Genomic DNA, 24396 nt, shown 5'->3' with positions numbered 1-24396 from the left:
CTGTTCCCAGTGCTTGCTCCTGTAGATGCCGCATTGGGCCGTGCCTCCACGCCTCGAGGGAAGAAATGCCCCCAGAGGGATGCTTTTCCAGTGTATTTCCTCCAAAACAGCTTTCATGTTTTCAAGGCCAAAACATCCCGTGTCTAGCATTAACGTGACAACAGCACCCTGAAATACAAAGACGAGGATTTTCAAAGGCACTCCTTTGTTGTTAATTCATGGGCTAGGACCTGCTCTGGGTGCAGTGGGAGAAGCGTGCTCAAAGGGACATCGGCACAGCAGCCCCACACTCCTGCAGAGTCTGTGCTGGGGCAGGACGAGCCCAGCTGATGGCCGTGGTGCACTCGCAGCAGAGGAAAGCAGCGCTCCTGGCTGCCCTTTGATGCTGCTGGAGTGTGAGGGCATTCGTTGTCTGCTGACACTCGCTAAATTAATTCGTATGCGGCGTTTCACTTCATTTCATCTTAGCTGCCTGAAGATGCTTTTTATTCCCACCTTTATCCCACCTGTGTTACTTAGCACACATTAAGCATTTACAAAACTGAAACCCAGACTATTTTGTCTGGGCAAATTATCTTAGGGGGACTATGAAGACTCATAATCACTCAGAAGCATATCCTCAGCAATGCATCCTCAGTTTCGTGCTCTTCAGATCAGGACTCAAAGCCACGCAGCCCAGCTGCTCCCGACAGGCAGCAGCCCCTGCCGCAGACCAGCCCAGCGGCACGGCACAAAGCCAGCCCCCGGTGCCAGCCCTCGGTACCAGCCCCCGGTGCCAGCCCCCGGTGCCTCACCCAGCGCCGCTGCTCCCTGCCCACCCAGCCCGGGGGCCCTGCTCAGGCCAGCACAGCAAAGGCATCTCCACTGCCGTGTCGCTGCAGGGCTCTGGTTGGAGTGACCGAAAGCCATTTATCTGCTCCTTTGAGACCTGGAAAATCTTCTCCACACTGACCAAAATTCAGCGGTGCTGAAAATGCTGCTTTATACCCTACTGGAGGCCAAAGAGATGAACGAAATGCTTCTCGTGTCCTGTTTCAGCAGAGGCCACATGAACAGCTGGAGAGCAGGGGGATGGGCCGGGAACACAGCACGACCTCAGAAATCTGTATTAATAACCCCAGCCTGCCCCGTGGTCACCAACAGCTGCTCAAGACTGCGTTACGAAGGGCACTAGGAGTGCCGTCCTCACCAGGGAGTACGAAAAAGGACCGCACACTGCTCTGCTGCAGCTACCGCTGTCCCTGCCCTCGGTCAGGATGCTAACACTACGTTCCAGCCGACGACCATCACCACCCTCCCACCTCGGCGTCCCACTGCTACAGCACTCACAGAAATCCATGGCAGCGAGCCTGGTGGGTGCTCACAGGGGGCAGCTCTGTCCCGCTAAGGGGTCCGGGCGTTCTCGGGTCTCCTCCATGGCCTGCAGAAGCGCGTCCTGCCTTCCCGCAGCTCCTGCCTCCTCGCCGCCGCCCCAGAGGACAGCCCACGGGCTGCCAGCGTGGGGGGTACAGCCAGGGAGCCCCCGGGCAGGGCTGCTGCACCAGGCGGCCGAAGCCACATCCCCAGCTGCTCACTCCAGCCCTGCGCCCTGCCAGGCGCTCTGGGTCAAGGCCAGGCACGCAGAGAGGGCTGCCTTGCCTCTGGTTCCCCCGGTCCTAACCGACTTCATGTCCATCGCAGAGACCCGCGGACAGACGACTTGCCGTGCTGGTCCTGGCTGCGCCTAGTGCTGGCCTGAGCCTGCAGATTGAGGGGGGATTAGGGCCTGAAGGGAGGTAAAACAGATTAGAGCCCATGGAGGGAAATCCGTTACCCACAGGGGCAAATCCCAAGACGGGCTCTGCAAAGCAGCGGGGACGCAGCGCCCCGAGACCCAGCTGGCCCCAGCACCAGAGATTTGGGTGGGAAAACAGAGCCTTTGGCGGTGCACGTCTGCCCAGCAACACGCGACATGCTGCAGGGATTCGGGGCCTAGGCTAACGTCGGGGTGGCTGCTCGGGAGAGCTCCCTCCACAGCAGGGCCACCAGCTCCTCGCAGCAGGGAGCGCTTTGCAGCCCAGCCCCGCGCTCCCACCAGCTCCCCCTTAAGCTGCTATTTCTGATTTTCTCTTTTGCTTCCTCAGCACTTAGGGATCCCAGGGCTTAGCACGCTAAGAGGTTTTAGGGTATTACACGTCCTGCTGTGGCACCAGCAGGGGTGGGGACCTGCAGAGGGACGGCACATCCCATTACTGACCACACAACAACCCTGCCTTCCCCTCGGTGCGCGGCACCGGGCCGGAGGGGAGCAGCCTCCCAGAAACCTGGGCTCCTGGGCACGGGGTGGGCAAAACCTTAAGAAAGGGAGCTGCAGGGATGTGCTCTGCACTGGAGGATCGTCCCCTTGCCAATGTCACTGCTGCAAGGGACTGGAGGCCCGGCCTCCCCCCGGCCTCCCCAGCGTGCTGTGCTCTGCACGGCCCCTGGCCGTGGAGCTGCGCGGTGCTGGGAGGTGTGCGCTGCCCGCCCCAATGGGCGCAGAAACCACACGCCCTGCTACAAAACAGCGGGGAAGCGGGGATCTTGGCTGCTAACTGCCCAACAGACAAAGCTGCAGACACAGCTGTGATGGATGTTCTTTTTTTTTTTTTTCCCAGCAAGTGAAGTCATTGCTTCCTTTCCCATGACTTTTAAGTGAGTTGAGTGCTTTAAACAATGACTAAATGTTGCTCCTTGCAAGAAATTAGTTCTGGGACTCCAACCTAAATCTGTGGTAACAAAAAGAGGGTTTCCTTGAAGACCAGACTTTGATCGGACAAGGCTTTTGACTGACTTTCACAGCGCTCCAACTGAATGAACCTCACCTCTTTCAGACTCGGCCTGCAGCTAGAGCCTTTGCTGCTGTTTTGTCCTGCGGCACAGCTCAGGTGGCCATGGAGCCGCACGCAGCACCGGCCCCGAGCACGGCCAGCCCTGGCTGCACACAGACGTGGCACGGACCCTGTGTGTCCCAGAGACAAACACAGCCTTGCACCGAACTTGCAGGGTTGCAGTGAATGTCCCCAGTCGATAGCTGTGCCCAAAGCAGAAATTTTGCTATAATCAGTGGGAGGAAAAAAAAAAGGCTTCTTCACAGTGCCCTCCGGCAGGAGCACAGTGCCCCGGGCCGCACACCAGCACCGCAGCCAGTCCTTGGGCAGCTGTGCCCCTGTGCAAACGCAGGCTGCATTCCCTCTCAGACTCGAGTTCGGTGCGTTGTTGGCAGAGAACTTACCAGGGAAAATAAGATCCCCTCCTGAAACGCCACCTCATCTTCTGCAGCCTCTCCTGCCCCAGCGAGTTATTTTCACGTCCCCCAGCGCCCTGCAGGGCTTACCTGTGGTGCCCGTGCTGCGGCCGCCCGGGACGCAGAGGATCGGCTGGCAGAGTCATCCCAGCCACAACGCACCGCGCAGCTTCTGGATCAGTTACCTGCGGCAGCAGCCGCCCGAGTTTCTATGGCAAACTCTACCCCGGCGCAGAAACCCAATAGGCCGCTCGTGAGCGGCGGTGTGCAGCCTGAGCGGGGCCAGGGGATGGTTCCAGCTCACGGGCAGCGGGCACGGACCGGCCCCGGACTGCCAGCACCTCCTGACCCCTGGCACACCGGGGCCCAGCTCTGGGCACTGGGGGTTGCACTGGGGGATCTTCCAAGGCGCCTTCCAGTCCCTAAGGGCCTGTGACTCTGTGTCACTCTGTGCTGCTCTGTGTCCCTCTGTGTCACTCTGTGTCACTCTGTGCTGCTCTGTGTCACTCCATGTCACCCTGTGCCGCTCTGTGTCCCTCCGTGCTGCCACAAACCGCCCCCACCGTGTGCAGCACGTTCAGCACCCCGGTTCCAGGGGATGCCCCTCGGGATGTAGCGCTCGGGGCTCCTGCAGGCGCCGGGCGGGCTTTGCTTCGAGCCCCCCCCCCGAAGCGCCAAGCCCCGGGGCCGCCCTGCACCCCCTTCAGGGCGCCACCGGCTCCGCCACAGCACGGCCCCGCCGCCCGGGGACCCGCGTTGGGCCCCCCCCCGTTCATCCGCCGCCTCGGGCCGCGGCCGGGGGCAGGCCCCGGGAGGGGGCGCTCCGAGCAGCCGCGTGCGGGCCCGGCCCCCAGCGCCCTCCGAGCCGGGCCCGGCCGAGCCCCCCCCCCCCCCCAGACCCCGGGGGCCGCCTCCTGCCCCCGCCCGGTGCCGGGGGAGCCGCCCCGAGGCCGGCCCGGGCCGCGATGGACTTGGCGGTGCTGCTGGCGCTGTACCTGGGCCTGCTGCTGGCCGCCGCGGCCCTGCTCGGCGGCTGCCCGGGGAGCGCGGCGCGGGTAGGGCCCGGGGGGCGGCCCCGGGGCTGGGGGGGCCCGCAGGGGGCTGCGGGGACACGGGGCGCTGCGGGGGGGGGGGTGTGTGTCACAGGGGGAACGGCTTTAAACTAAAAGGTCCGGGTCAGGTTAGATGTTAGCAGGAAATTCTGTACTCAGGCGGCGGCGAGGCCCTGGCCAGGCCGCCCCGGGGAGCTGCGGGTGCCCCCGGGCCGGGCGGGCTGGGGCTGGGTCGTGCCCCTGGGGCTGCGACCAGGCGGGCTGCAAGGTCCCTGCCAGCCCTAACCCTCCTAGGATCCCCGGCCTCCTCCGTAAAATGCGTGTGTGCGAGGATATCAGTCTGCTCTGTAAAAACTGGGGGTACGTGTGGGCACGTCTGAGCGGCGATGCGCGGCTCGGCCTGTGCCGATGACACCCCAGGTGGATGCCCACCTCCCAGCAGGATGCCCACCGGCACCCGCAGCAGCACTCTGCTTCCTTCGGGCTGCCGCAACCCTGCCCAGGCAGCTGCTCACAGCCTGCCCGCACCCAGGGGTGGCCTCTGCAGCCGCTGCTGCGCCAGGCTGGCCGCCCGCAGTCACCGGGGTGCTGGCAGGGTGGCACGTCTCGCCGTGCCAAAGTCGCGTCGTCCCGCTGTGCTAAAATCGCGTTTTCCTGCGGTGCCGAGATCCCGTTGTTCAGTGACAGCCTCGCACTTCACCTGTGAGATGCTCCTCAGTAACGAGCCCCAAGGACGCGCAGCTTGTGGCGCTTGCTGCGCCCATTAAGAGGAGCAAGTTCTGGGGAGGTGCTGAGAATTAAAATAGGGAGGGAATTATAGCTGGTAATAAATGTCGTAGGGAAAGCTTTTAAGGTGAGTCTGTAATAATGTTGCAGGCTGTTGTTTCCTAATAACGTGAAGGAGCTTTAGAAGAGGATTAAGAGTTGGTGTTCTGTTGTAAAAGCAGGGAATGAATTGACAAGGCACTAGCTTATTTCTCTGTCTATTGGGCTGTGTCTGAATAGGGAAAAAAAAAGGCATAGCAATCTTGCCAGGGAAAGGATAAGGCAATTACTTAAGTTGTAAATAATATTTAGTGCTGCTTATGAGAGTCTAAACAGACATTGATTTTTGTTCCTAGTGTTACCATTTTGTTTCATAGACGCTCACATCACTGTGCAGAGAAATTTATTATTTTGCCACATTCCTTAATAGGTACTTTTAAGAAACATGTAGCAATCAGCAACTAAAATGCTGCTGTGTTATAACATCCCTTTTTGGAGAAATGCAACTGATACTTGTATGCATGAAATAAACATGGGTAGTGCTAAATAGTTTCTGTAGACACTGTATTTTAAATTAATTTCTGACTGTAATTAATTAAGTGTATAAACCTGGGAGTGGATTGAAATTGTTTGACTGCACTCCTTGAAGACCCTTCAAAGTATTCATCGTGAGCAATACGAAATAACCACTTGCACACAGCACAGCTGTTTTTAGCTCTGTGGCAAGTCATCTTCCACCCCCGGGTCTTTTCCAAGCCGCCAGTGGTTCAGCTGCGCAGGCTGGTTTTATTCATTACATGGGTCTCGTTCCCTCACACCTCTGTTATCACCGCAAGCACAAACTGTATTGTAAGAGCTTTTTTCTTTGATGTAAGAAGTGTCTGAAATACAAGGGATGGGTGTTCTGTAAGTGGGGGAATGGTGGGTGTCTCAGGTTATCAGTGCAGTGTTGGGCTGTAATTAACACACAGTTCATTTAAATTTGGATTTTGCAATTGTGTGATAGGTCGCTTTTCTGTCTAGTTGCCTAACGTGTCTCCTGTTGCAGTATTCAATCTCTTTTTAAAAAGGCTTGTAACTTGAACTGCTGATAAGAGGCATACCACTTAAAAGAAAAATATTTGACATCTTTCAACTCTACATATGTTTTTTGCCTTCTGGTCTTTCACATCTAAGATAAAAAGCTCTGACTGCGTATTTTCTTTCCATGTCTGCTAGAAATAGGCTCAGCTGCTCTATTTCTTCCACCGCTGATGGAGCAGCGTGTTGCTATAGAGATCTGTCATCTTCTGAACAGCACAGCCAAACAACCCCAGAGTCACAGCCTATTGCGGAGGATGTCACTGAATGAAGACAGGCAGTTTTATTCTTCATTGTGTCTGGCTGCTTTTGAAGCGGCACTCAGACAGACGTGGAGCTATCAGACTGAATCGTGGCCGTAGTTGAAGAAGCTGGGGTGGGGGTTTTGCTTTGTGGTTTTGTATGTTTGTTTGTTTGTTTTTCTGGAGGATAGCAGGCTTTATCTCTTTGCTTATCTCTGCTTACATCTGTCGGATGTCCTGATGAAGCATATTGTAGTTGAGAAATTGCTCAGTTCTATCCCCTGCTCAGCCACTGACCCAGTCTATAACCTGATAAAAGCTCCTTATAACTTTCACACATTAACCCAGATAAATTTGTTTGTGCCTGCTGGGCTTCAGAAATAGGGAACCTCGCTCCCCTTTTGAAAGCCCCAGCAACTGCTTGCCTATATTCTTAGGAGCTCAAATGCCCCTGAAGACGAGCTTCCTCCCTGGTGATACGGGTCCAGGGATATGTAAGTGAGGGGTGAGGTGACTTACATTTTTGTTTGGACTGCGCCCACGGCAGAAGTGATGTGCAGTACCGGTAACAGTGTTTTCATGTGCTTCAGGTATTGTCATTGGTAATCCCCACACGGCTCCAGAGAGTGACACAGAAGGTGCTTCACAGGCTCTTCCACACACGGTAATGCATGTTTATTTTATGCTTTTGACATTGTTTTTGGTAATGTTTCTGATTACTGTTGATGATCTCTTGCCACTGCTACCACCAGAGCTTTCGGTGTTATCCTCAGATATTCCATCTTCATTAGGGATGCTTGGTGGGGATTACAGATTTCCCTTAAGGCTTGCCATACTGTTGTCTTTCTGTTCCTTCTGTTGAGAAGATGGGACTCTGAAACATGTGAACATATTTGACAAACAACGTGGCTCGGGAGTTTCCACTACAACAGATGCTGGTCACACTGGTGGGAAGCTGCATCCCCAGGAGAATTACAAAACAAACTCCCTGGCAGCTGCGGAATGAGTTAGACAGAGCTGGCGATCCCAGCTCCCCCTCAAATCCCATTAGTCTTAGTCCAGCAGCCTGGACGTGCAGGTGGCTCAAGGGGAAGCTGCACAGCTGCCAGTGTGCAGCCTGCTGTATTAAGGTGAATTGTGTAGTGTCCTGTAAAATTTGGTGCTTTAAGATCTGCTTCAGGAACTACTTAAATGCCCTTCCCCTGGGGGTGGCAACTCCAGTTTGCCAGGCACTCGAGGGGCGTCTACAGCTGTCGATTGCACACTGCTGTTGTTCCGTCGCCTGCTGTGCAGATTTTCTGGTGTTAGTTAACACAGCCCAGGAGAGTGGTTTCACTGTCAAATGTGCAGTCAGCAACAGAGCAATTATCTGATGAGCCTGGTGTGGTTGTCACTGCTAGCTTACGCGGCGTGCTGGAGGCACTTGGATCCTTCGAGCACGCCCTTCTGCTGCGTCACCTCATTCACCGAGAGATTTCTCATTTCACGCAGAGGTGCAGCGAGGTGCAGCACTTGAGGGAGCCTTCTTGCAGCCCTGCAGCTGAGAGGAGATCACCAGGATCTCACTGGATTGCACACAGAAACAGTGTGGGAGAGAGCAGGAGAGGAGAGCTTGTCACGCTGTAGGAAGATACCCCTTACTAGTTATTTCAAACTGGCGATAGAAGTCCAGTAAACTGGTGTATCGTGCAAAGAGCTGCAGTGGAAGTTGCTGTCCTAACGCACGGCTTGTCTGGTGTTGGTTTGCCAGGCTGCTGGCAGCTGCGGCGCAGCTGGTGCACCCCAAACCAGCCTGCGTGCCCAGCAGCTGTGCAGCTTGCCTCGCAGAAGCTGTACTCTGCTGGCAGGCTGGAACCAGCGCTCGCCATCGGTAACGTTCTGCCACGCTTTCTTTTAGAACAGCTGCTTACGGCTCTTCTATATTACAGTTTTTTAAAATTACCGTTTATTGGGGTTTTTCTTTGCTTTCAGAGCAGCATGTAGCAAATGTTTTTTGGCAGAATATTTTGCAGCCTATTGCTGTGGCATGTTTTAGCAGCACACAGGGACTATGAGACTGTACTGGACTCTGACAGAAAAGAATCCCAAGGACGTGCTAATAACGGAAGTGAATTTAGCTGGGGTTTTTAAATGAGTTCATGTGCAAAGGAGTCGCTGGGTGGAGAGAACGCTCTTAATATGCAGTCCATGTTGGCCTAAAAACCTAAAAGAGATGTCCCCTTGCATTTGGAAAGTCTGTGCTGATCACCTGAGCGTACTTGATCCGTTAATCGGGATGCTGAGCGTTAAACAGACTGTCCCCTTTCTGTTGCAGAAGCCGTTTGTTCGCTGTCCTGCACGTAGCCTTGCAGGCGGCAGTCTATGCTGAATACACGTGGGAAGTGTTTGTTTACTGCTGGGAGCTGGAGTTCCACCTCCTTCTTCTGCTCCTGCCCTACCTGCTGCTGGCTGGGAACATCGGCTGCTTCGTTCTCTGCTCCCGTGCCGATCCCGGTAAGCTCATGCTGATTGCGGGCTGTGGCTGTTTGAAAACGGAACCTAAAAAATGTTGCAAACACCAATACTTTTACTATTTACTCCTTTTTTTTCCCACAGGTATAATAACAAAATCAAATCATGCATCACTGGTGAAGATTTATGCATACGATGGTGCATTATTTCAGAAAGGCATCCTGTGCCCTACGTGCAACATGGAGAAGCCAGCCAGATCCAAACACTGCAGTAAGAATGTTAACTTGCTTGGCAAGCATAACAATAATATACTCCCAAATTAGTTCTTTATCAATAACTGCAGTTCACACTATATCTGCTTTGTTACCCAGCTCAATACACATAGGATTTTGTTCATTTTTAGCAGGGTCCCAGATCACAGCTGCCCTTTGTCCATTCACGGAACTATTTTGCTGTTAATTATTCTCACAGAAATTACCAGTTCTGAGGGTATTGTTTTGGGTCAGGGATAGGCAAGCATTTGAGTACCTAGAGGGGAAATAAAAATCATTGCCTGCCAAGAGCTGAGCTCAGGATTTTGTGTTTCTCTTGCAGAATTTGCTGTTATCATCATCACTTAAAATAAAGCAGGCAGATGCCTAACTTTCACATGCTGCAATAGGCAGTATTGTCAGAGAAGCCAAAGTCACAGAATCGTAGAATGATTTGGGTTGGAAAGGACCCTAAAGATCATCTAACCCCCTTCCATGGCCAGGGACACCTTCCACTAGACCAGGTTGCTCAAAGCCCAGTCCAACCTGGCTCTCTCTAGTCTTGGTTGGTGAACAAAAGAGGAAATGAGGTACACGTGTTTGTTTTTAATGTTTATTTCGAGGTATGTGGTTGAAATTCATTGATTTGCTTAAAACATTATCACCTAAATCATGACCATCATTTTTTCTTGGATGAATAGCTCTCTAAACTGTGTAAAAATCAAACTGATTGCTTAAAAGCCAACTAACCGAGCTGTCTTGTCACTCACTTTTGATCAGGTTTTTGCAATATCTGCGTACACCGTTTTGATCACCACTGTGTGTGGGTCAACAACTGCATTGGTGCCTTCAACGCAAGGTATTTCTTCTTCTACCTCTCCACGCTGACTGTTACGGCTGCAACCATTGCGAGCATCACAGTAGCGTTTCTCATCCAAGTGGTGCTGCTGTCAGATATGATGCACGGGAGTTACATTGATGACCAAGGACAAGAGCAGGCTGTTGATATTCTCTTTCTCATTCAGGTAAGCTTATGCTCACTGGGCCATTAGCCTACCTGGAATTTAGATTTCCCAGTGCTGGAATTTAACTCAACAAAGAGCTGCTTAAACTGTATCGTGTCACCAAAACCTGAAGCTGTACCAGATTGTGACCTCTTTGTTTGGCAGTTTTGCAGTGCATCTGCGTTGATGATTTTTTTAAATAAAATAATAAAAAAAAAAATCCTCCAGTACAAAAATGTAAACATTCAGAGATAAATGGATTTAGAAAATGCCCCCGCTTATTAGCAAGCTTTGCAAAGAATTAAATTTCTGGAAATCCGCATGCTTTACTCAAAGATTCAATTTAGAATGGAGCATTGCTGAGCTGGAGGGAGGATGGAGCTATCACCTGGTTTCTGGGGCAGTGGTTACGTGTATAGACAAGCATTTCAGGTGGGATGTTGCATTGTCTCTTTTGCCATGTGATTTAGTACTCCAACTTTGTAACCAAGTTGTTATTTTCTTTCCTTGCAGCACCTTTTCTTGACTTTTCCTAGGATTGTCTTCATGCTTGGGTTTGTTATTCTTCTCACACTTCTGCTGGGTGCGTACTGCTGTTTCAATCTATATTTGGCTTTAACCAACCAAACTTCCAATGAGTGGCATAAATCCAGAAGATCTGGGTGTTCCCACCATCTAACATTGCAGCCCTATGACAGACAAGTTGTTCACAAAAATATTTATTCTAAAGGAGTCTGGATGAATTTAAAGGAAATCTTTAAGCCTCCCACAGTGCTGGAAAAAGAGAAGAAAACATGAAACTACTACCCCTTTGATTAGGCTTTTCTATTTTTATTTTTTTTTACTTTTCTAAGACTTTGATTCAGCAGTGTGTTTTGATACCACAAGCAACTTTTGTAAAAAAAGGTTACTGTATTTCAGTTAATTATAAACTTTGTTTTCATAAAGGTGATGAATCTTCAAAAAATAGTGTTTGCAAGTTTGTCTGTAACACTGCTCGTAGCAGCTGTTAAAGCGACATGTTAATCTTTTCAGACACAGCACAGAAGCTACCGTACTAGGGTATGCACACACATATGCAAGGAGCTTAAAAAAAAGTTACCATTACTGGTTGTATGCTGCATAACATATGCCACTGCACAACAGGCAAACTGAGTTCCTAAATTACTTTGGTACGTCTTAATTATGTCTTCCTGCAGGAGACTTTACAGCAATGTAGTGAGGACATACATGTGGAACAGCATATAAAGATACATAATTTGTCGATTATTCACATTTTGTTTGCCCTGTAGGAAGGTAGAACGGTGCAGTCGGCTGTGAGATGCTGATTAACAATGCCTCTGCAGAGCACTACTTAGGATACTTGACTTGGTGAGATCTTATTAGAGAGAGCAGTAATGAACTTGCTGGCATGAAGAAGCAAGTTTGGTCCAGCAGACTGCAGCGAATGCCTTTACTTGGCAAATGTTTAACCCGTTACTAGTAACAACATGTACAAGGAGTGAGAGACCTGACCCTGTCCTAGGTATTTCTTTGTTGTCTTGGCATTTTGCTGCAGGGGAAGTAAAAGCTGCCAAAGCTGTTTCCAAGGCTGCTCACCTGCATTCACAGAACAGGCACCTTAAAAAGCAGAGCAGTAACATGGCCTTCCACTTCCGCACAGGGATGTTTTAAGTGAGCTCTGAAAGGCGCTTCGGCAGTGTCCTTCAAGAAAACACTGTGCCTTGATGATCAAAGGCAGAAGTAAATTTACAGCTATGCAAGTGACCTTCTGAAATCCCTCTAAGTGGAATGTTAACTATAGAGCACTTGAAAGACCTCCACCAGCACAGATGTACTGGCTGCTTTAAGAGATCTGTGTATGTCTGGGGGGAAGACCGTTTTTGACTCACCCAACAATGAGGGTTTCTTAATCACAATATTAAGCGGCCCTGTTCTTTTCTCCTTCCAGAAATTCTTCTGTTTGAGTGACAATATAGCAGAAATTGGAAAAATATCGTAAGAACTTTAAATAACTTTATTTTTAAAAATGTATTTACATGCCAAACCTGTACAATATGCAATTAAAAATCCATATATGATTTTAAAAAAATCATGTACATTATGGCTTTACACACCAACAGACTAGCTCTCAGAGCAGCCTGTTTGGCTTTGCAAGGGTACAATGGTGCATTCTTTCATAGACCAGTACATAAGGCTACTCGTCTGGAATACAAAATAAAATAATTAAAAAAAAAAATACTGCAGTACCATGCCTTAGGAGAAGTAAAGTAGTGAGGTTAAAGGCATGAAAGTGTTTGACTGGTAGTAAATGCACACCAGAACTCCTTAGGTTTGGTATTCTTGTTTTGTTTTAAATGCATATGATTAATTTAAGTAGTCTCTTACGAGACCCTATTTACTTGTTCCACTTTCTGAATCTTTTTAAATTTAAACACCAGAACGCTACTGCCCTGTGGTCAGAGGTAAATGCTTTGCAAAGGCTCTTCCTTTATTTGAGGCAGCTGTACAAAACACTGAGACCATCAAATGTGGCATATCGGCCACCTCCACGGTATACCCACGCAGAGGTTTTTAACTACTAATTTCCATTTTAAACAGAAAATAGCTCAGGCCTGTACCATCCTGTTACGCCACTTACCTATAGAGGCATTCCCTCCCTTGCTCTCTGAACAATTGTAATGGCAAACTTAGAATTGATCAAATTCCCCAACCTGGAGAAAAATAATTAGTTTTACATTAACATCTGTCAGTAGCTGCACGTTGACGATTACACAATCACAGTCTGGACTTCCACCTCCCCCTCCTGGGAGGCAATCACAAACTCTCCTGCGTGTTCCATTATTTCAATGTCCTCTGATGCCACCATCGTCACTGTCGCTTCTTCGGTCTCGATGCTACCCTCTGTAGTCAGCACTGCTCCTTCTCCGATGGCAGAAGCCAGCGTCATAGCCACCTGCTCCGTGAGGCTTTCAGGGGTCGCAATGGTGATGGTGTCTGCAGCATCCGTGGTTACCTCGGAGTTTTCTGCCACAGTGACATTCTGTACAATGATCTGGTGACCAGAGTTTGCTTGATTTACTATTTGTTGCACAACCTTCATAATGTGGCTGTCAACCTACATGACGAGAAAAGAGGCCAAGTTACTTCTTGATGTGTTGCACTGTTAGAAGTGCATACAATTGTAACCCTAAGCAGTGCACAATGACTAGCAGCGCAGTACTACAAGCAGCATTTAATTCCAGTTTCCTCCAGCTGTTCACTGAAGTTCTCATCAACCCAAGAACAGCAGGCTCTTAGAACAAGTAGCACCTCGTGTCACTGAAGACACTTCTCCGGCGGGGTACTTTCTACAGCAAGTCAGATCATAGCAAAACCGTAACAACGCACGCCCAGTCACTCAGACTGGCTGACTACAACCGAAGAGCCTCTGATTCTGCCACAACCGTTGTTTCTAGCGTTCACAAATTCCTTAGGAGGATCACTTCCCAAAGGCCGAAGTGTTGTACAATTCTACACAGCCAGCAGCTACATTCTCACGTGTTAAGCCCTCCAAGTTCCTCGCCACCATCACTCACGGGATATAGAATTAGACAGAACTTTGGTCAAACCCAGTATGACCACTGTTGTGTTTTTATACAGACAGATCTGCAAAACTGCACTGGTAGGTATATAAATTACTTGAAGTTGGGCTTATTTAGCATGACTTTCAGACGCTAAAAGTAATTCATTTCACCTACAGAAAGGACCTACAGAAAGAACAGTTTAAATGGCTGCTTTACCTCATGCCTTGTTCCCTCTATGATTTCAGTAGCTTCGCTGGTCTCCATGTCTTCAGTAGCAGTCTTGAAAGACAAAATACAATGATTCCCTTTTTAGATTATTATGAAAAATCTTCTATTTCCGCGATACAAGACACTAAGATCTTTTATAAGTCTTCCTGTTTCTCCTCCATGACGCAGTAACTACTCTAAAGACAACAACTTAAAATTTTCTCTAAAGCCCACTATGAAGAGCTACTTCAGAGTAATGCAAAGTGCTCACAAACAACCGAAAGAGAACATCCTCTCTCAGCAGGACTCTGCCAATGGGCGGATTTTTTCTCCTGTCAGTAGCAGCCGCAATGTTTACTATGGCAGCACTAAAGGCACTCAATAATGGACTGTTGTTCTGCACAGATGAGGGCTAGCTCCTTGTCACAAAGAGGAAGAAAGCAAAATGCATCATTCGTTGCTTTCGGCAGCTAGAGACTGTTACAAAATGTTTATTTCAGACAAAAAAAAAGCTATCTAAAAATGGGAGAAAAGAGTAATTAAATGTTGAAAGTAAGCTGAAGCAAGGACAAAAATCCTAAACAGTCAGAAGTTCTCCGTCTCAGCCTTCTGATTAACTATGGACAGTCTTTCCCACATTCTCACTTTTGTGCCTTTGTTACATGCAGGACAACAAGGTTTTTTGCCCCATTTCTTACCTCAATAATGTATTCCTGAGTGTCTGCCACCACTGAAGAAAACTCTACCAAAACAGTATGAGGATCCTCAGAGATGACTGTTGCAGCTAAATTATCAGCCGACTGACTTTCCTCAGACACCATCACTTCCTCCACCTCTTTCAAAGCCAGGAGGCAGCCACCTGAATGGTATTCCAAAAATGAAGGAAAAAGGAAAAAACACACATTATTTTTCAGAACCAACTCAAATATTGGAGTATCTGACAAGTACTCTGCAGCACTAATGGGACCCCTTTAACAGGATACCACTGACAAACGGCCAGCAGTCGGCATGCTCTGATCCTACCAAGCCAAATACGGACCTAGAAGAGGCCTCTGCTACATCAGACAACAGACCTGAGCCTCGAGCAGAGCAGCTGCCCAGTGCGATTTGAAGAAATACACAACTAAATTCAGATGCGTAAAATCGTACAGGATTTCAAAAGCTGTATGTAAAGAATATACAATAGATGTAAAACTTTTGGCATGGTTTAAGCAGTGTATCTTTTCTGCTTACGCACTGCATTTCACTATCTACCCGGGAAACTCTCTTGTAAGGGTAACACAGGTTCACAGGACAATCTCAATGCATCATCATCACTACCTACGGAAGTTTGAAAATCCACACTTAGGAGGCAAAGGAGCAACAGTGGCCATTTTTTTGGCCTAAACAAAGCACCGATCAACATAGATCAAAATATATAAATAAATAAATCTCCGCATCCTCTCTTTTGATGCAAGAGAAATGCAGATAAACAAATGGCCTTGTTCGAAGGTCATTAGAACCATCCTAAACATTTTGTACCACCCTGAAAACTCACAATCATTCAGCCAAAAAGCAGCCTGTCCAAACCAGATCCCAGAACACAGACATCTGCCCCCACCACAGCACAGACAAGCTTTGCCATCTCACCTTTGGTCTTTAAGTGTCTGTTGAGAGTACCGTGCTCCGCAAACCCTCGCCCGCACTTGTAACACTTGAAAGGCTTCTCCCCTGTGTGATGGCGGATGTGGCGGACCAGCGAGCCCTTTTCCCGAAAGCCCCGACTGCAGTACTGACACACGTAAGGCTTATCCTCTAAATGCGTACGGAAATGAACTTGCTGGGCGTTCTGTACAGAGAGAGACGTAACAGAAGCTCAGTGACAAACTCAAGTAAGCAGTGTGTTAGCTTCCAATGTTAGAGTCAGCATCTTTGAGGACTTGTTCTTACCAAAGACGCGTCAAAGACGTCTGTATTACTATTACATAAAATTTTCATACACAAAGGAACAGTTTCCTCATAACTGTGACGGTTTTATTAAGACTGTCCCTCCTTTCCACACTAGCTGGCATTTGTTCATTCAGCAGTGAAGCCTCCTAGCTTCTCCCAAACCCTAGCTCTGGAACGGGAACTTTGAAGGCAACCCTGTTGTGCAAGGGAGACTCACCTTTGTCTTGTACCGCTTGCCACACTTTGGACAGGAATACGGTCGCTCGTCAGAATGCACCCTCCGATGCCCCTTCACATGCGCGATGGTCTTGTAGAGCTTGCCACACTCGCCACAGCGGAAACGCCGTTCGTTCACGTGCACTTCTTGATGCTTTTTTAGCAGATAACCCTTTGTGAACTCTTTGCCACACTCCTCACACTTAAAAGGCTTGTAATCTAGAGAGAGAACACATGGCGGATACAGGACAACCAGGAGCAGCAAAGCAGGAAAATCCTGCAATCGTTACCGCACCCAAAAGGCATTGCTACACCATCAGTGGAACTGGCATTCCCTGCCACCGCACAGTAAGGAAACCTGGCAATTTTACCCACCAGCAGTAGCTGAGGTTATCATTATCTGGCTAATGAAAACGGTGCAGTTACTCACTTGTGTCTTACAAGAAGCAACACTTGTCTTGGGCCAGTTCGTGGTGTTGCCATCTGTAATGATCACGGCTAACTGACAGCTAAAACAGATCACAGAGGCCCTTCTCTGAACACAAGCCAAAGGCAGGAAAAAGACATCATGCTGCTGACTGCACTACCCTCTTCTGCACTTCAGCCCTTTCCAGAAAAGTATCTAGTACTGCCATAACAAAATTCTTACAAAAATTCTGACCCAGAAAAGAAGCAAAGTGATAAGTTTCAATGCAGAGCATGGGCTTTGTCTCATTCATAAGTGAATTGCACTCACGTGTTGATCTTAGGGCCTTTGGTGTCTTTCAAGAAAGCCTTTCAACACCTATGACCTCACTACTCTTTTAAATTGGCCCCTGCACAGAACTCTACTTCTGAGGATACAATGCAGGTCCTGAGACGCAGAGCCTTTTTTGTACTTCTTTTACACTCTATTCTGAAACTTCAGAAAAGTCAGCTACTCCAACCTTAGCATGCAAATATGAAAAACATCAACTGAATTTGCGTGGCTGAAGGCCACATGAAGACAAGGAATGTGAGACAACAGAAACTACACCACATTCAAGAACATGGTAAGACACAGCACATTTTAGACAACAGCATACGCAGCAGAGCCTTACCTAAATGGCCTTTGATGTGTGTTTCGAGGGAAGTAGCTTCACTGAAGGCTTCATTACAGTGAGGGCAAACGTAACTCTTGTACCCGTTTGTTCTTTCTGCATCTGTCTATTGGAAAGAAAACAGCACAGCATGTATGGGTTTTGTACAGGTAGTGTTGCTGACTAAATTCCCAATACCCCAGCTTTGACAAGATTTACATGTTAACAGAAGAGAGCATGCGCTCACATACACACTTGCAACGAGCAAAAAGACATGCTATAAAAATTGGCACAAAGACACAGGGACAGGGAGACCTGCACGGAGGACAATGTGCAGGGTGATCACGCAAACCCCACTGTAAACAGCCAAGCGTAGGCTCAGATTAAGAATCTATTTAGGAAGTACAAACGTACAGGCTCTGCTTGTTCTATTTCAACACACTGTTCCCCACAGGGCTCCTCTTCTGCTTCCACCACTTCGTTTTCTAGTTCTTCTGCAGCCGGTACAGCAGGCTCATCTGGCTTCTGCATTTCTTCCACAGCAACTCTCTCTATCACAATGCCAGAATTCCTCATGGCCTGCCTCAGCAGATTCTCGCTGTTTGGTTCCCCCTCACATGGCAGCTCCTCGGGATGTGGCTCCTGAAGGAATAAATAGCCCAACAATTGCTGCAGCAAATACACAGGCTTTTTTTTTCCTTTTTTTTTTTTTTCCCCCACAGCAACATTGGTACAACAGTAACTATTGCCAAGGTGACAAATGCCATGATATTGGGCACCTAAGAAAATTTCACAAAGTAAAATACTTCAAAATACTTCTTTGTGTAAGATACACGATGGGTAGGTATTCCAGAGAAACGACACTCACATCTTGGTCCAGAGATTTTTCATCTACGACGGGAAGCTCCTGCATTTGGACATGGACTTCATGAAGAACGTTGCCTTTTGCATCTGTCACTAGATGAATCACAGGCGAGGTCTCAATGGACTCACTCGCCATTGATGAAACGGTGTCTGCGTTTGAACTGCAGGAACCTTCAAGAACAGCAGCAGAATGAATCACCTGGTATACTGCCAATCCCTCTAAACGTGTGTCTTAGAACACGAGGTGCCTGTTAAAACCATCTTTGTACCAGATCCTCACGCATTCTTACAGTTGGTGTCTGGCTACAGGCACTTCGGGTTAATAGCTTAAATCGATGTAAAATTACTTTTTCCCATGGAAAAGATAGGACTTGAATACCGCAGCAATATATTTTCCTTAAATTAAAAAGAATTTATAGTTCAAGTACCAGGAACACGCTCAGTTTGATCAGACACAAGACAGGTATTTACAGCATCACTGACCTGCGGGCAAGTCATCTTTATTGACGACTATTTCTTTGTTCACGTTGAAGCGAATTTTTTCGGTGCAAGGTGTCAGAGATTTCAGGTGCCGAGTCAAAGCTCCCGATTCCCGGAAGCTTTTTCCACATTTCTTGCATTTGTAAGGTCTTTCATCTGGGAATAAGAATCAAAATAACCGTGTTAAACTATCCGCTGCCAGTTATTAAAGTTCTGTGTGACACCCTTAGAAAAGAACGCATTCAGCTTCTTACAGCAAGCAGATTATGCCTATCCCACAACCCCACACTGCCTCCCAGCACCCCAGGGAGCACATCAGGGAGCTCAAGAGCTCAGCAGAAGATGGAAAGCGGCAACAAATTCTGCCCTAAAGTATGCTGGATAACGACACACAGTGCACTCCAGCAGTAAGGAACAATTTGGAGTACTCTTACCAGTGTGGCGCCGATGGTGTCGAATCAGAGACCCCTTTGTCCTAAAGGAAGTTCCACAGAGTTTACATTCATAGTCCTTCCTGCTGCTGTGAGTGATCATGTGAGCTTTGAGGATGCTTGCCTAGGGTAAGAAATGCATTTTAAAAGATGTTTCAGATGGTAAAGGATGTTGCATTTCAACTACGTGCTTTTTATCCAGAAAAAATAGTTCCTTTTCAAAAGTAAAGTTCTAATGTCAAAGCATACGTGCAGTAGAAAAGCACATTGTTAACTTGAGACATCTTAGTGCAATGGCTAGCCTAAATATCGTACTAATCTAACAGAGTGGAAGTCATACTTACTGTTTTAAACGTCTTCTGGCATAATTCACACACATATCGTCCTTCCTTGTTAACCAGAAGCTTAACTTTTATCAGTTCTGTGGAAATATCCTGCTCCTGATCATCGGGGTTGCTTTGTTCTTCAGCGACTTCCCCGTCAACATCACCATTTGGGTTTTCGAAAACGTGGTCTCCAGCAACAATGACTTCTTTTATGTGCCCACTACCTGGGAAAAGGACACAAAGACAGCTATGCCCTTTACAAAAGACGGCTTTACATGACTAGATCAACTTGCTCCCTCAGAATTTCAAGCGGTAGGAAGGAGAAATGGGTGCTTTAACTCTGGAACACCGGTCTTTGTAAAGTTCTTGTTGTTATAGTGTTAATAATAAAATGGGTACTTCTGCAATGGAAGTTTAAATCTAGTTTGTATCACTGCAGAGCTGGCCTAGGGATGCCTCTTGCCTCTTTACGGTAACGCCCAGTCCCAAGCATACAGCACAGAGACATCATTTACCCAACCACAACGGAAATCAAACAGAAGAGGACGCCGGACAAGCGAACAAGTTCCTGACAGCAGGGATGTAAAGGCATGCGTGCCGTGAGGCTCACCTACTATCGCTGACGCGTTGCCGATCTCATCTGCTATTGAAGACGCCTCAACAACTATATGGGCAACCGTTATGGACTCCTCGACGGAGGGAACAACCTGTCACGGCAGATAAGACTTTAATAGAAAAGCTCTGTTACTTCTGGAGACGTAGCACTGCGTTGTCCCCCCCCCGGCCCATCAGACCCTTTTCACCCCACGCCGAGGCGCGGCCGGGGGCCGCCCGCCCTCACCTTCTGTGCCTCCTGCTGCGGGAGGAGCGGCGGCGCCGCGGGCTCGGGGGCTCGCTGGCAGCCCTTCTGCAGCTTGTGCTGGACGAACTCCTCCAGGGACGTGAACTCCGCCTGGCAGCGGCCGCACCTGTGCACGTCGGCCTCATCTGCAGGGAGAAACGGGCCCGGCACCGGCCGGGATCAGCCGGTGGGGGGGGGGGGGGGGGCGGGGGGGAACCGGGGGGCACGGCCGGTGCCCGCGCACGGCACCGGGGCGCTGGCACGGCCCGGGGGGGGCCCGGCACCCCCAGCCCCGAGCCCCCGCTGCCCGCCGCCGCCCCACCGCCGCCCCCCCTCCCCCCGCCCCGCGCCGCCCCCCCGGCCCCGGCGCGGCTCCGGTACCTTCCTCGCCGAAAGGCGCGGGGAGGCCGAGGAAGGCCGCGGGCCCGGCGGGGCTGGAGCTCGGTGCCGCCGCCTCCCCCTGCCGCTCCCCGGCCGCGGCTGCCGTAAGCGCCGCCGGCCCCGCGCCCGCCGCCGTCGCGGCCTCCATGTCGCAACGCGCCGCACGGCCAAGATGGCGGCTTTACGGCCGTGTCGTCATAACAACGGGCCGCGGGCCGGTCGCCCCAAGGGCTCGGCGGGGAACGGCGCCCGGCGCGGGGGTTCCGGGGGGAGGGGGTTCCGGGGGGGCCGGGGGGTACCGGCGGCTGGGGGCCGGGGGCTGCGCCCCCCCCCCCGCGCTTTGACCGCGCTCCCCCCTCCCGAGCAGGCTCCGGACGCGGCGCGCGGGCTGCCCAATGGCCGGCGGAGCCCGCACGCTGCTAGCCAATAGGAGCGCGCGGCGGGCCGGCCGGCGAGGCCGCGCGGCCAATAGCGGCGCCGCCCTCCGAGCGCCGGGGCGTCGGCGAGGCGTGCGGCGCCCAACGGGATCCGGGGCGAGAAGCGGCGCGGGCCAACGAGCGCGGGCGGGGCGCGGCGGCGGCCAATGGGGGCGGGCGGCCCGGCGCGGTGAAGCCATGGCGGCGGCGGAGGCGAGGCCGGGCGGGCGGCGGCGGTGCCGGCGGCTGGAGGGCGAGGCGGCCCGCGCCGTGCTGGGGGCGGCGGACACGCTGCTCTTCGACTGCGACGGCGTGCTGTGGCGCGGCGAGGCGGCGCTGGGCGGCGCGGCGGCGGCGCTGGGCCGGCTGGCGGCGGCGGGCAAGCGGCTGTGCTACGTGACCAACAACAGCAGCCGCACGCGGCAGGCCTACGGCGAGAAGCTGCGGCGCCTCGGCTTCCCCCCCGCCACCCCCCGGCACGTCTTCGGCTCGGCCTACTGCGCCGCCCGCTTCCTCCGCCAGGCCCTGCCGCCCGGCGCCGCCGCCTACGTGCTGGGCGGCCCCGCGCTGGCGGCCGAGCTGCGGGAGGCCGGGGTGCCGCACCTCGAGCCCGGCCCCGCCGCCCTGCCCGGCCCCGCGCCCGCCGACTGGGCCCGGGCGCCGCTGGACCCCGCGGTGCGCGCCGTGCTGGTGGGCTTCGACGAGCACTTCAGCTACGCCAAGCTGTGCCAGGCGCTGCGCTACCTGCTGCGCGGCCCCGACTGCCTGCTCGTCGCCACCAACCGCGACCACCGCCTGCCGCTCGAGGGCGGCGCCGCCATCCCCGGTGCGAGCCGGGGGCGAAAGGGACGAAGGGGGGGGGGGGGTAGGGGGTAACCGGGCATACGGGGGGTGTCCGGGCCGGGGGAGGGGTGCCCAGGGCGGCCCCGGCCCCTCCAGCACCCGGTGGCCCCATTCCCGGTTTCCCAACCCCCCCTGCAACCCCTCCCAGAGGCAGCAGGACCGCTCCTTATCCCCGCCTCACCCCCCCTTTGCTGTACTTTGCTCCCCTCTGAGCTCATGCCACAGCACGTTCCTGCAGGAAGCTACTGGGTTATTTCTCTGGGAAGCTGGGACATCCCATCCCCAAAGCACCGTGGGGTTTTGTAGGGGTGCTGCCGGTCCCCTGCAGCCTCTAACGGGCGCCGTCGCTTCTGCCCCCAGGGACCGGCTGCCTGGTGAAGGCGGTGGAGACGGCGGCGGAGCGCGAGGCGTTCATCGTGGGGAAGCCCAACCGCTACATGTTCGACTGTGTGGCCAGCGAGTTCGACATCGACCCCGCACGCACCATCATGGTGGGAGACCGGCTGGACACGGACATCCTGATGGGCAACACCTGCGGCCTCACCACCCTGCTCACCCTCACCGGGGTCACCACGCTGGAGGAGGTGAAAGGCCACGAGGAGAGCGACTGCCCCGCCAGGCAGAGCCTGGTCCCCGATTACTATGTCGATAGCATAGCTGACCTTCTCCCTGCTCTGGAGGATTAATATAGCAGAACGCCGCTGTGGAGGCGGCTCCCGAGGGGGGCCCCAGTTAGTCACCTTGTGGCAGTAATGTACTCACTATGATACCACCTGAAGCTAGCGATCCTTAGCCTTTTAACCTTTCTGTCCTCTCGATATGATTTTGTTTACATCTCAGTCTTTTAAAAATGCACTTTGAAACAAAGAGGGCATTATGGCGTCACACGAGTTGCGGGTTTGGGGCTCTGTTAATGATAAGTAACGCGTATATCCAGACGTTTGTGATGCTCCGTGTCGTGTCGTCCTCTAGGCTGAGCTGAGAAAAGTAGAGCCAACTGATGTGAGGAAGAGAACCCGGCAATTTGCAGCGTGTCCTCTCCTGGACAGACTGCGGCTCAGTCTGGTTTATTCAGGGAAATGACTTTTGGAGCGTGTAGTAACTTAGCAGCTGTGTTTGGAAACGATTGCAGGGGCTGACGGAATTAGTATTTGGCCTTCGATTGACTTTTTCGGATGGGGTCATGTTCAGCAGCACAGCCCGCTGTAAGCGTGACTTCGGGTCGGAGGAGCTGTAACCAGTCTCCTTTGTGTGACCGTTACAAATTGCACTTGCGATGCAGATTGGGGTGATTCCGCACGCAAAATACAAACGATGTCTTCTGTATACTGTATTTGTCCCGGTGTTGGGTGTGTGTGTAAGGTACGTGTATGTACAAGAGCTACCCCGATCCTAACTATATATCAGAATATATTTAAAGTATAAATTTAAGTATAGTATATGATAATATATCTTGTTTCCCGGAAGGGGAAGATAAGAGGAATGTACTTCACCGATCACAGTAGTTTGAATTCTCGTAAGCTTTTGCGTTTGGTGATGCAGAAAGTTTGTAACCACATAGGACTGTCCCTCACTACTGCTGCTCCCCAGAAGTAACCTGATGGGTTAGACACCACGTTGGTTCCTGCACTTCCCTGCTGCCTCAGCATCGAAATAGCGCCTGCCTTGGCTTTAGCTGTAGGGTGTGAGTTCAGACTCAGTCTGTAGAGGATGGATGTAGTACCCGCATTACAACTCTCTACCAAAATAAACCTGAAAGAGTACTGGCTATGTACGACAATAGCACGTGCTTCCTTTAAACATCTGATCTGGAGATCTTCCTTGTGTGTCTGGCCTGGCACCAGTTGCTTGTCTGAAGAAGAGTGCTTGCTTGCTCAGGTGATGATTTTAGTTAGATCTCTAGGTACGTTTTAGGTGATGCGCAGCTCAGGCTTCGGGATAGATTTTTATGCGGGCTGAATCAAAGGCCACAGTTCAAAGCTTTTGTATTACAGAATTAAGAAAAATATATATGCAAATAACATTTTTTTTCCTATAGATTCAACTATTGGTAGTTACATTTAAATGCTGCCCTTCCTTCATCTGCCGTTGTTCAGTTGAGTAGCTCTAGCGATACCATTTCCTTCCCCTCGGACACTAGAGATGCGTGGACTTACCGCCGTGTTTGTACAGCGATAACCGTGGTTCGTTGTCTCTGTGTTACCGCAGTATTAGCTGGATCTTGTAAAAGAATTCTTTCGTAACTCGGGGTTGTGTAAGGAAGCAAGAATAATCTCTTCCCTGTTCTCGTCTCCAGCTAGAAGGCTTATGAAAGTCACAAAAGACCTCTCACTTTAGCTGGGTAACATGGAGATGAACTTTATGGGTCTACTGCAGGTAGGGTCTGACTCAACGGTGTGTTCTTTAATCCGCTTCCTGCCTCTGGTGCTTTTAATTTCGGAATTTGTCAGGTACACTAGTCCATGCCAGGTGGGGCGTTCAGCCTCCTACCGCAGCACGCTGTCCCCGTTGAGGACTGTTCGCTGTACAAGGCAACCGTTACCTCGATTCACGTGTGCTGAAATGTATTGGTGAAAGTGTCAATCGTGCTGCACAACTGTGTCAACTTCCCAACGGTTTTGAACCCACTACTTGAATTCACATTAAACTTGCAAACCTGCTTTTCCCTTGCGTTGTCTCATTCTGTAGTCTGTGTGTGCGCTTCGGTGCAGCTGTGCTTTGGGGAAAT

At 51.1% G+C, this 24396-nt stretch overlaps 3 protein-coding genes across 3 annotated transcripts; 2 read left to right on the top strand and 1 right to left on the bottom strand.

The window, feature by feature from the left end:
- The first annotated feature begins 4081 nt into the window (after window positions 1–4081).
- Window positions 4082–11508, top strand: ZDHHC4 (zDHHC palmitoyltransferase 4). The gene is made up of 6 exons (XM_080556771.1): window positions 4082–4320; window positions 6995–7068; window positions 8719–8897; window positions 9000–9125; window positions 9887–10131; window positions 10624–11508. Exons 1-6 carry the CDS (start codon window positions 4231–4233, stop codon window positions 10906–10908), a joined length of 999 nt encoding a protein of 332 aa, XP_080412897.1. The 5' UTR covers window positions 4082–4230; the 3' UTR covers window positions 10909–11508.
- Window positions 11509–12109: 601 nt separating this feature from the next.
- E4F1 (E4F transcription factor 1) lies at window positions 12110–20685 on the bottom strand. Its single transcript, XM_080556765.1, has 14 exons — window positions 20410–20685; window positions 20029–20174; window positions 19798–19894; window positions 19206–19411; window positions 18865–18985; window positions 18434–18586; window positions 17955–18121; window positions 17501–17728; window positions 17108–17213; window positions 16030–16247; window positions 15513–15711; window positions 14582–14742; window positions 13893–13955; window positions 12110–13228 (listed from the first exon to the last, which is right to left on the bottom strand). Exons 1-14 carry the CDS (start codon window positions 20555–20557, stop codon window positions 12881–12883), a joined length of 2361 nt encoding a protein of 786 aa, XP_080412891.1. The 5' UTR covers window positions 20558–20685; the 3' UTR covers window positions 12110–12880.
- A 218-nt stretch (window positions 20686–20903) lies between these two features.
- Window positions 20904–24338, top strand: PGP (phosphoglycolate phosphatase). Its single transcript, XM_080556770.1, has 2 exons — window positions 20904–21651; window positions 22029–24338. Exons 1-2 carry the CDS (start codon window positions 21024–21026, stop codon window positions 22352–22354), a joined length of 954 nt encoding a protein of 317 aa, XP_080412896.1. The 5' UTR covers window positions 20904–21023; the 3' UTR covers window positions 22355–24338.
- The last annotated feature ends 58 nt before the right edge of the window (window positions 24339–24396 follow it).

Source organism: Anser brachyrhynchus (assembly GCF_964034855.1).
Source record: "Anser brachyrhynchus genome assembly, chromosome: 15".
Classification (NCBI taxonomy): Eukaryota; Metazoa; Chordata; class Aves; order Anseriformes; family Anatidae; genus Anser; species Anser brachyrhynchus.
This window is presented reverse-complemented; position numbering and strand designations above follow the sequence as displayed.

Coding starts and splice junctions, on each gene's coding strand:
- PGP (XM_080556770.1), top strand. CDS start 21,024: ATGGCGGCGGCGGAGGCGAGGCCGGGCGGGCGGCGGCGGTGCCGGCGG. Junction 21,652..22,028: donor GGGCGGCGCCGCCATCCCCG/GTGCGAGCCGGG, acceptor TTCTGCCCCCAG/GGACCGGCTGCCTGGTGAAG.
- ZDHHC4 (XM_080556771.1), top strand. CDS start 4,231: ATGGACTTGGCGGTGCTGCTGGCGCTGTACCTGGGCCTGCTGCTGGCC. Junction 7,069..8,718: donor CACAGGCTCTTCCACACACG/GTAATGCATGTT, acceptor TTTCTGTTGCAG/AAGCCGTTTGTTCGCTGTCC. Junction 10,132..10,623: donor ATATTCTCTTTCTCATTCAG/GTAAGCTTATGC, acceptor CTTTCCTTGCAG/CACCTTTTCTTGACTTTTCC.
- E4F1 (XM_080556765.1), bottom strand. CDS start 20,557: ATGGAGGCCGCGACGGCGGCGGGCGCGGGGCCGGCGGCGCTTACGGCA. Junction 20,175..20,409: donor CGCGCCTTTCGGCGAGGAAG/GTACCGGAGCCG, acceptor TTCTCCCTGCAG/ATGAGGCCGACGTGCACAGG. Junction 17,214..17,500: donor AAATAGAACAAGCAGAGCCT/GTACGTTTGTAC, acceptor TCTTTCCAATAG/ACAGATGCAGAAAGAACAAA.